General features: G+C 37.7%; 1 protein-coding gene and 1 long non-coding RNA gene across 5 annotated transcripts; one reads left to right on the plus strand and one right to left on the minus strand.

Annotated features, from left to right (window-relative positions):
- Positions 1-7,535, minus strand: LOC136258860 (E3 ubiquitin-protein ligase XIAP-like). Of its 4 annotated transcripts, XM_066052208.1 has the most exons (5): positions 7,318-7,535; positions 5,360-7,207; positions 1,659-3,084; positions 1,534-1,602; positions 1-351 (listed from the first exon to the last, which is right to left on the minus strand). In XM_066052208.1, exons 3-5 carry the CDS (start codon positions 3,072-3,074, stop codon positions 193-195), a joined length of 1,644 nt encoding a protein of 547 aa, XP_065908280.1. In that variant the 5' UTR covers positions 3,075-3,084; positions 5,360-7,207; positions 7,318-7,535; the 3' UTR covers positions 1-192. The 4 variants fall into 4 exon arrangements, with proteins under 4 accessions (XP_065908280.1, XP_065908283.1, XP_065908281.1 ...); XM_066052211.1 differs by lacking the exon at positions 5,360-7,207; XM_066052209.1 differs by lacking the exons at positions 5,360-7,207; positions 7,318-7,535 and adding an exon at positions 4,480-5,340.
- An 85-nt stretch (positions 7,536-7,620) lies between these two features.
- Positions 7,621-10,711, plus strand: LOC136258863 (uncharacterized). The gene is made up of 2 exons (XR_010703057.1): positions 7,621-7,773; positions 8,834-10,711. It is a non-coding gene; the product is annotated as an uncharacterized lncRNA (long non-coding RNA).
- The last annotated feature ends 775 nt before the right edge of the window (positions 10,712-11,486 follow it).

An 11,486-nucleotide genomic window follows, 5' to 3' on the forward strand; every position in this document is an offset into this window, starting at 1 on the left:
TTTTCATTTCATATAGTAATTTTGAAATTGATTGATAAAAACAGTACAAATTGATTGAATATAAAAGAGTTCACTTGTCATCATAAAAAACAATAATACAAACAATAAAAAAACAACTTGAAAAAGAGGTAAATAAAATTACAATTTATCCAGATATTAAATGTCTGTTTAGTGAACTACAACACTGATAGACTACAGGATAATATGGTGTGTCATTGATACAGGTGTCTTACAGTAGGGACATCGTTGACCTGAATTCTTGATCCTTGTAGCACACTCTACGCAAGTCCTAGCATGACCACATGGTAGGAAAATACAACTGATCTTTCTCTCAGAACAGATCCAGCATAACTACAAGGAGAAACAAATTGGTAATGGCATGCAAAATATTTAACATACCACAATACAAAGTTACATATAATGATGGATTTTTAGGGACATAATTTTAAAATGGTGTGTTCTACAAAAGCATTGACCCAACAAACTGTGAATCTTGTCAGCTAAATTTAGAATCAACTTCATAGAAATTGACACAATAAATATAGTTACAACAGATGAACTGTATAAGGTGTGTACCAGCCCATACAAGCTGAGAAACAATATTGACTTTCTGCATGGCAACATTACATCACGTATATAGTATAACCACATATCTAAATACTTGATATGAATAAAATTTGTTTAACCACAATGAACTTGAATAAAGTTACCTTACACTCCATAGTAGGGCTGAAACAATCATGGTTATTTACTATTCAAGTACAATCAAGAGTTAACAATAAAGTACTCACAAACACTAGTTGCATGTAGTCATACCCATTTGACATGTTTTGTACCAACCTTAAACAGTTTACAGCTTTTAAAGTAACACACACTATTAAAGTACTGATGTTAGTGTTCCTTGCAAAAAATTATGCCAATCAAGCTCTACAGCCTTCTTTGTGTCACTCCCTGATGACAAGTACATCATGTGAGCTGCATCACATGATCTTAACAAATACTCGAATACCAATTTTACTATCCAAGTTACAAATCCTTAACAAGTACTTGTCAAGTATTAGTATTTGTTTCAGCCCTACTCCATAGAACTTCTCTATAGACAACATTAATAATGTTTCCCATCAATCTTGCCCTAGCGCATTGGTAAATCATCTAGACATATGAAATATTTGTTAAAGATGGAGATACTCTAATAGAGCAGTCATCCAGCACGATCTATTTCATAACTGGTTTCTTTTCATTTTTTGGTGTTGCACATGCATATATGTACTCATGTGTACCAGATTTTGCCTGGGACAAAACAGTTGAGGGTCATTTCCACCCATCTCCATCAATGCATAACAAGTTATACAATGGTTTTCTTGCCTATTCTAAACACTTGCAATTACATAATCACACACTAGTCCAGGAAGGATCCAGCCATCCCAAAAATGGGACTGCTACATGGACATGTCTGTTTTAGCACATCACACAATCAAATGCATGAGTTTCTTTGAACAGCACTCATGGTATACACACCACAACATCACTCACAATTCGTGCAGACAAAGTCGACAGCTCATACTCCTCAACATCAATGTTTCTAACATCATCTTCACTAGGCTGTAACAAGGTACACCATACTAACACTATGGGATATACAATATCAATGTACTAACCTTCCACATGTTGGAGGGATCGAATCGCCGTCCTATAATATCAGTGAGTCGTTTATCATCACCATCACAATCACTGCTATTATCTGAGAGTTGTATGGTTCCTCGAGTATGATTGGTAGCAAACGTTCCCTTTTCTGCCTCCACTCTTAAATTAGGAGTTACCCCTCGTTTCTTTTCTATTGATAATTGTGCAGATGAAGTGTCCCCAAAACTATGAGTAGTTCTTTTTAAAGCAAAAACTGATCCTTCTTTGTGTGACAGTTTAAGGAATGTACAGTTGGGGTTGTGTCTTTGATGTTCATTAATCACATTGTCACTTTTCTCCCAATCCTGTAGGACAACATGACATGAAAAACACTTTACTACATCTCGACGAGCTATCATGTAAAATCCTGCCTCTGCTAACTCTTCTTTTGGTAGGACTCCACCCCAGTATTTGAATGATTGTAATCTTGTAGCTTGGTCACTGTAGTCTGGAAATTGTAGTAGAGCAATATCTTCATTTTGAGTAGTAGGCAACATTGATTCTGGTTGAATAAATGAAAAGCTTGGTCTCTGTTCTTCAACAGCTTTAGTTTTACTAGCTAATGTATGAAGAAAGGCACAACGAGGGTTACATCTCTGATGTACACTAAGAGGTATATCTCCTTTTAACCAGTTACGACATCTGACCCCACATTGGAAACACTGTACTAGAGATCCCTCCCCAGTGTATACAAACCCAACCCTGGCTAGTTGTTCTGGGTGGACTGATTCATTCAATGGCCATCCTACATACGATTTTAACCGTTCTTCTTCCAATCTGTAATTTTCTACTGTGATAGGTAAATACATCTTTGAGTAATCATCACCTAATTCACTTCCTCTGCTGGTGGCATAAGACAATCGTGGTTCATCTAAACCAGTCACTACAGTGTGGATAGGTTTACTACTGAAAACAGTTGAAGACTGTAATTGACCAATACTTGCTGTTTGCCGAGGGTTAAGAGGTTTAGGAGGAGCAACAACTGATTTGACTTTTCCCTTTTCTCCTTTTATTACTTGTAGTTGTTGTCTGACAAATGAACAAGTAGGACTCTCCTCTTTGTGTCTCAGTAATGGATCCATGTGTTTAGTCCACCCATCAAGTTTGATGTTACAATTGAAGCAGTAGACAAGATCTTCCTGACCAGTATATACAAACCCTGCCTCTGACATTGAATGAGCATCCAATGGTCCTTCCCATGATGGAGGGAGTGCAAATGTCTTTAATCTGTCTTCTAGTTGGTCATATTTGAGTCTTGAGTTACTGGAGGGATTATGTACTATTACACTATCCTTTAACTTTAGTGTAGAATGCTGTGGCAGGGTTACTAAAAGGTGAGGCACCATCTCTTCATTCATGTGACCAGATTCTTGTATAGGTGTCAAAATCATTGTGGATGATCTAAGCATTGGTAACCATGACAGCTAATTGACAATATCCTACACTTGTGAACCATCACAGTTACCCACCAAAACTGGTGGCAATTTTAAAAGAAGCCATAACATTTCATGGTCACTTACAAAATAGTAATTACCACATAGTGGTGTTTAGCACATTCATTTATGAAATCAATGGGATATTGTTGACATGGCAAAGTTCTTAAAATGATGCAATACTATCAAGCGATAGTTTCTATTACCCTTGATGTCCTCTCATAGGAGGTTGAACAGGCTCCAAGTGCCACCTAAATTCATTTCACTTTAATCCTTAAAGCTGCACACTTATGGTGTAATGCATGACTGTAAACAAAGTGCCGTAACTTCTGTACAGTAAGAGCTAAAGCTACGCAATTTGTACCATTCTATCCATAAGGAATAAAACAGTACCTAGGGTTTTACCCGTTGACAAAAGCATAAGGCCAAAACTCACACACATGAAAACAACTCATTACATATCTTCAGAAAACAGTTGATAACTTCTTCAGTGTCCTATGGAGTTCTTGTAAGAACCATTCGACTCTCCATTCAATGATAAATCACACCAATAAAGCTCACAAGAGTATAACATTTTTATAAATGGCTACCAACGGGATGTGCGTGAAGTAACAGGAAATACAGTCGCCATTCTTTGTGGCATAACAAGTGAGAACTTCCTATTACAACAATTGTTTATACTTGTGCATAGCTCAATCAATAAACTTTCCATTGATATAAGTGCACTCTCAGTTATATCTCAGTTAATAACATTAGACAAACTTGTCTGCACTGACTGCACAGTGTTACTTGTAATATTTATGCATTTTAAGTGTCTTTATAAATCACCACTTTAAGGGATAATTACTTGGTATTTCATGTGACCCTCAGTAGGTACAATACAAAATAAACAAACTCAATGTGGCAGACTCAATACTGGAAAAATTTGATGAACCAATTAGGGGTACTGATGAAAGCCGGAATGGAACGGAACGGAATGGAACCAATAGGGGGCGTGCGCCAAGTTAAAAAGTCGTTTTAAACAGATTGTGCACTGTTTCCAACTTTCACACAATAACTAGAATTGTGTTAGAATTAGTTCGCTTCTGCTATAGACATGCTAGAAAACATTGCTCGACGGTTCTATTTAATGCCCACTGCAAGAATGCGTTGTACAATCGTCTAAGCTGAACAGTGATCATTTAGCTAAGTTGTTAACCTATATTTTGTAAGCACTGTTAATATAATAACATACTGCAGTTTGCTAACTCTCGTAAATCGCTGCCAATATAATGGTAGAATTATAGTCGCTTCAGAAAACCAGCGACACTTGTACAAAAAGGCTTGAATACCGCTACAACATGAAAATACTACAGTAGTTTACCTGTTGGAATGGTAAGGAAGTACTTCTACATCAGGATTAAACTAAACTGGATGGATTTTATTTACACACACCTTGCCACGTGGTGTGCATTTAATAGAACTTTCGAGTCGAACGATTACTAGCATGCCTATAAACAGAAACAAACTAATTCTAGCATAATTCTAGTTGTTGTGTGACAGTTGGAAATAGTGCACAATCTGTTTCAAACGATTTTAAACTTGGTGCGCGCCCCGATCAATTCCGGCTTTCATCAGTACCCATCAATTAGGCCACTTTAACTAAATCTTATGTTTCTCAGGCAAAATTCAGCCAAATAAAGGTTGGTAAGTAGAAATATTCGATTTTGCTAGCTGAAGAGTGATTTTGCGAGTCAAACAGTGGCTAAGCTACACTATAGTTGCTGTATCAATTGTGAGTAGGCAGCTATATGGTAAGATATTGAGTGTTACTTTTTGAAAGCTTAAAAGTTAAATTTGCAACTCTTTGTGGCATTAACCATCCTTTGCAAGGTGATCACGTGATTAACATCATTACTTCGTGCTGAAAAATATAGGGTCAGTCAGGCCTGAGAAACAAAAAATTTAGTTGAAGTGGCCTTACCATTCATCAAATTTTAATTCCACTAACATCAATAAGTGTCCCAAGTCAGTGTTTAGGTATGTGATTTCTAGCTTTTGTCAACGTTAATGAATTCGTATAATTTTCCTTTTGTCAATATTTCCTGTTGTACAGTATCCAGATCTCAATCTATACGTAAACATTGTTAAGCAGATATACTTCTATTACAAAAGTGCTTAGGATTTTGGGTGAAAATAACAAACCACTTTTTCACGTGTATGATTTATCATGTATGTATTCATAAACAGAAACAATGTCTCACCGTTTTATATTAAGATTACTGTTTACTCCACTTCATTAAGACTTTTTGTATAATTTTAGTGGCACTCAAAGCGTGTCCATTCTCCTATGGTGTCCAATAGGACATAGATAACATCTATATACACAAGCACTACAGAATATTATTCAGAAGAATGTGATTCAATACCACAGGTGGGAGATGTAATATATAATCTATTGTTATTAACTACACAAGACCACTTTTTTTTTCGTGGCTGCAAAAAGAATTTGTGGGCTGGAACTGGTATGAACTTCTGGTTGGGATGGGTGATACACCAAAACCATCAATACCACCTATTCTGAGTATCAAGGGCTAAGGAATGTGGTGGTTAATAATTGCGAATGTGCAACATCCGGTGTCCTTTAAAATGTATTGAAGCCTTGGGAGTGAGGTAAGAAATCTTCACAGGAGCCTAAACTGCTTATTATGAGAACAAAATTGTAATCTTCAGGTTGTTAGCATCACAATGGTATATAGTTTGTGAAGATTCGCTGTGTTGTAAAGCGGAAAGAAGTGACTTTAGCATGGCAGAAGACTCTAGTGACTTTGTTTTCAGCATCTAGAGAGTCTACTTAGTGAGATAAACTTTGTTACTATGTCTCTACAAGACTGGGAACAACGCTATGCAAAATTTTATTGCTGAAATAGGCAATCTTCCATTGCTGTGATTCTATCAATGCTAGGCAATTATTTCACCCGTTACAGTAGGTTTAGCGGCCATGTTTTGTTGCCTAACGATCTTCTATACTTATGAGTAAAAATACCTCTCCCATTGGGAAAGATGCAGCCTTTAAAACTTAAGATATCACTACCATTTGACACAAGATTGCTGATTTCTCAATCACAACACAGCGTATCTTTCCAATTTTCACGTCATCATTGTAGTATAGTGGCTGCTATAAAAGTATGTTCTTATAATAAGAATAAACGGTATGGTTTGGGCTCCCGTGAAGTTTAAAGACCTTAGTCCCATAGGGTTTCAATACATTTTAAGGTTTCCCAAAGGACACCGGATGTCGCACAATGTGTAATAAATTAGTATTCATTATCATACCAGGAATACTTTAGCATGCATGGAAATGGACTAAACATCATAGGATTGCATTTTTATGCTATCTAAAGCATTGTTTGTAAAATCTTTATACCGAGATACCTTATTTCAGCTGGTTTTGACCATTCATACAAGAAAGTATGTGTATCAAAACTTCTAGTATTACCCATCTCTAGCTTATGGTACAATTATAAAAAAGTGAACAGGATATACAGTTACGTTACTGGAGACAATCACATGTCAAGCTCAAGGCTTGATAAATAGTAGATAATACGCAACACACAGGGAAGCGATGCAACTTAATAGCTTTCATGCTTTTCATCCGAGGTTTGTATCAGATCATATCCACGACTAGTCTGACAGCCCCAACCTTTCGCGTGAACGCAAGGTTCTAGTGAATACAATGTTCGACTGGTGCAGCAGCAACTGGGCAGTGAATTGTAAACTGAACGGTTTCTGTAAAACGCTAACCTAAACTTTTGCAATTAGCAAGTACTAAACTTCTCACAGATAATCATATTTCTGTAACACCAGTTAGAACATTCAGTCACAGACCTTTATGTACCGAGTCCACGACAACAGTAAGGTGCCGCCAGATCTAGAGATCGTTCCATAATAAATAGTCCGTTGCGCCGGTACTCAATCCAAAGCTCCTTGAAGGCACAATCGATTAATCTCTTGAGTTAAGCCAAGCTAGGCCTCTAGGCTAATTCTGGCAGGTGAGTAAACATCACAGTAACCAGCAGCAGAATGTAGGCGTCACATCCTCACTGGCATATCTACAAGACAAAAGACACCATAACAACCGTACCACTTTGTTTGTATCATAGGATCTATGTTTGTATCATTCGCTACAAATCGCTATAGCAATACACGAAAAGGTACTCACCACTCTTCGAGAATAAACAATCAGACTCCAAGAGAAGGGGTTCACTACACACTTTACACAGTAACACCGCTGCACTTGAACGACTTATCACACAACGGCTTCGCACCACTGCACCACTTCGAAGTACAACAAGTAACAACAACGGTGAAAAATGAAACCTTCAGCGCCAGCGAACACCGCTTATATTGGTGTTTATACCATGAGCCTGCTCAACAGGTTCGATTCTGTTTGTAGGAGCTGGGTAATCCAGTTGGACAGCATTGCGATCTAGACCACGTGCACCAATCAACTGGGTACTGCTATTATAAGCGCTGCTTAAATTAATAATCTGGAGACTGAGGCGCCCTCTCCTAGGCTTGAAAGGCGCGGGCGGCTAGCGAAGCAATTGATCGAGAGAATATTCTGATCGGACAATAGATTTGTACCAATGTGTGGAAAGGCTGAACAGCGAAGCAGGTTTGTGTCTATGATTTATGTATTCTAATAATTTCACACAGCTGGTGCGGCCGCCCCTTCAATTAGAAATTATTCATAGATAGTACCATAGATAATAGACACCCCTACCTTACTCAGACAGACAGGTACTTGTCTGTATATTTATGATGTTGAAATCGAAGGGGTGACCATTATCCACTATACTATAGTGCATTCTTAAAGTACCGTTCGTACTTTAACTTGATAATGCATGCAGTGGTAGCTGTTTCACCATAGATACTACACCCACCAGGGATTGGAAACTGGTTGTTTATAACACCTCTATCCGCACCTCCGTTGACACCTTTCTACATGAAATAAATCTATGCTCTGCCAAGTTACCTTCCCACTGCTGATACTGTAGTCACAATAACGAAGCAGTAACAGTAAAAGAAACTTCCAAGGAAGCATCGAAGTGGTTGCGAACAACATAATTCCTGTGTGTTCAACTGAAACAGTAATATTTTTATGCAGTTGACATCTGTAGTGACCTTTTTAAAATAGAAAATTTTGTTTTCAAGGCTATAGTTACTGTATTGGTTCGATTAACTGATGTCTTATCTATCAGGAAATGAAACGATAACTTACACAGGACATCGATTCGTTACGCTAGAGCTAGCAAAAGAAGAAGACCTGGGCGGAGCGCAAATACTGAAAAATGCCTTTGTGATGAAAGAAGCTTTTTACAATTACGCTGGTTCGATTCGTCATACCAAGTTACCTGTACAGTACAAAATTGGCTTTTGTAGAAACCGCCATTTGACACCAAAAATTTGAGAGCGACCACAGGAGTAATCATCCTTAGCGTCCTGTCTGACATTCAAGAAAGGCTGACAGTGATGGTTTACCAATTTCAACTTCACACAACTCAATAAACATTGTATTACAGAAGTTAAAGAAAGTTCTTCTGAGTTAACACCAATCAACTGGAGGTGCGGATACGGCAGATTTTTGTATGGGAAGTATGCGTAGTTTCCAATCCCGGGGGGTGTAGTATCTATGGTTTCACTTATCATATGTGGATGCAAATCTTCCCACACAGAAAAAGAAACAAAGTGATCTGGCTGCATGAAACTATGTTTTCCAAGCTGCCATCTTGCTGATCTTAAGACGATGCCCATCTAACTCATTGTCCAGTCTGAAACCCAAGTGCCAAGGTGTTGCTGTGAAATTTGTCACTAATTGTAATCTTACTTGTGGTTTACTTTTTACAAACTGCTCAACTGTATAGTGGTTTGTACTTCAGTGTTGTACTTTGTTGTTGTGTTAGTTCCTATTGATGTGGAGTGCCTGGGATAGGCGATTATCTAGTTATATCCGATTTTTAGATATTGCAGGCTTATCGATTCATATACCAAAGAACGTCAGATGGTGTTTAGTGGCGTAGCCAGGAAATAAAAAATTACTGAGGCAAAGTTTATACATTAGCATAATTTGAAAGGGTCTGCTTCTGACTCAACTGATTTACAACACATTCTTTCAAGTTTGGGTAGTACAGCATTTGCAGGTTGACTCTCTGGTTGGATAGAAAAACTGTTTCAGAGCATTTTTTTCTACATGTCAAAAGTACTGAATGCTCCAGCTTAGTTAATGTTACAGTATACCATGCTTCAATTATTAGACTAACTCAACACAAAAATCTGACTTACTCCAGAGATATTTTGAGTAGTCAGGCCCAATGGAGGTCATAGTCATGCACACTATACTTTATTGATCTGATGTGATATTTAAGTCAGAGATTATCTCTTTCATGTGATGCTCAACTGCACATCAAGCTAGGGAGTATGGGGGTATGCTTCCTCAAGAAAATTTTTGAAAATGTATGCTTTAAAATGGCACATGGAAGCTATTTTTTTATTGTAACTGCTAATGCATGGTATGATCAATTCAGTAGCTCAATGCAATGCCATGCAGTTGACTCATTGGAACTTTTGAAAAGTAATTTAAAGACATTTAGACCAAGCAGTGTAACAAGAACAGTGCATGGCTATAATCTGTATTGAATGCTCTATTAGAGTATATTACGATAACTGCTTTATTAAAGTATCTCGATTTTTTGATACAAATTCAAGTAGCTGAAAAGTGGTCCAGCCATTGCCGGACCTTGTCACTGTGGGCTCCGGCCCTGCTTAGTCTACGTCCATATAGATTCTATTATGTGCGATACAGTACTGAATACATAGTCAGAGTACAATATAATGGTCGGCCCTCGGCCATTTTCCAACCAATGATGCTGTTGACTGATCAATGTAGCCATTGGTCAGCCATTTGTGCCGATCAAATGTTTTACAACTGTAATTCTTTATTAGTAGTCTTTATAACATGTAATATTATAGTTATTATTATTGTCGTATCGTTAACTTTCCTTACCGAAGCTATTTAATCACTACATGAAGTCTTGATCCCGTCGAAGCATCGACTCGATGCGCATGCGTAAGCTAGAGCACTACACCTCGTATTTACCCAAATTATCAATTGTGGGTTATTGTCGATGTTGTGAAGAAGCGATCACTACACTGACTACACGAGTGGCGCCTTCCAAGAGAGGAAAAGAAAGTGATGTTTGCGAAGTGGAGGTACGATATTAAGTATAAGATGGCCATTTTGTGGTTATAATCTGTAGAGATGCAGTGGTTGGAGAAAGTGGAATGAAAGTCACGTGATAAAAGTGTTCTGCACATGGAAAGTTCGAGAGTAAGTTTTGATCTATTGCTATTCACAAGAGAAACTTTAGCAATAGCTATTTGATAATTCAATCTGTGCTGACTCAACACCACTTGTAACAAAGCATTTAGCCTAGCTAAGTCTACAAACTAGCTGTACAATACATTGATTCATAGCTTTTTTTGTAAAATATGTATGCAGCAACACAAATTTTGTACATGTATGTACTAATAAACAATTAATTCTCTGTAAAATGCATGTGCATAAAGTTCAGTGATAAGTAGCTGAAAGTGGTCTCAGATTCAATCTCAGAGTGATCCTTTTTCAAAAATTTCATGGGGGGCATGCCCCCAGACCTTCCTAGAAGGCTTGTGCTTTGCACTGCAGGGTGTGCTTTGCACTGCGGGGTGTGCTTTGCACTGCGGGGTGTGCTTTGCACACTAGGATAGTACACCTCTATCTTATGGCCATGCAACTTCAGAAATGGCCAATCAAATTTACTTTTGATTGGCCATTCTGTCCGAGCAATAATTTTCCCTTATATTGTACACTGATAGTATATAGTAACGTTTGAGTAGAAAATTCAGGGTGCCACTGAAAACTCAGGCCTGCTCAGCCTGAATTGTTGAGCATTTTTTACCAAGGTAGCTGCCTCGGTTGCCTTAATGGTAGCTACGCCACTGGTGTTAATATTCTGTGAATTACACTTTGCTCATTACACGTCATCAGCAAAATACTGTACATATACACACATTATAACAAGATGCAAATACTCATCAGATATACCAATAGTAATCAAGCCAAGTTCAAAAGGAAATATCGAGATGTGCTTAAATTTCTTATTGCACACCTCTTCTGGCCCAGTCTGGATTATTGCCATTTTTGAAATCAGCACAATTCACCATGATACATGAAATTGCAAAACCTTCATCATCAAAGATAATTTGCCTACTGTTATATAGTATACTGTGCTAGGTCAAAGCTGCTTAATATACGTATACCTCTGTCATTCCTGTGTAAAACTGCATGTT

Source organism: Dysidea avara, chromosome 6, assembly GCF_963678975.1.
Source record: "Dysidea avara chromosome 6, odDysAvar1.4, whole genome shotgun sequence".
In the NCBI taxonomy this organism is placed as follows: Eukaryota; Metazoa; Porifera; class Demospongiae; order Dictyoceratida; family Dysideidae; genus Dysidea; species Dysidea avara.

Coding starts and splice junctions, on each gene's coding strand:
- LOC136258860 (XM_066052207.1), bottom strand. CDS start 3,092: ATGCTTAGATCATCCACAATGATTTTGACACCTATACAAGAATCTGGT. Junction 1,603..1,658: donor ATCCCTCCAACATGTGGAAG/GTTAGTACATTG, acceptor ACCTTGTTACAG/CCTAGTGAAGATGATGTTAG. Junction 352..1,533: donor CGACTTTGTCTGCACGAATT/GTGAGTGATGTT, acceptor TTCTCCTTGTAG/TTATGCTGGATCTGTTCTGA.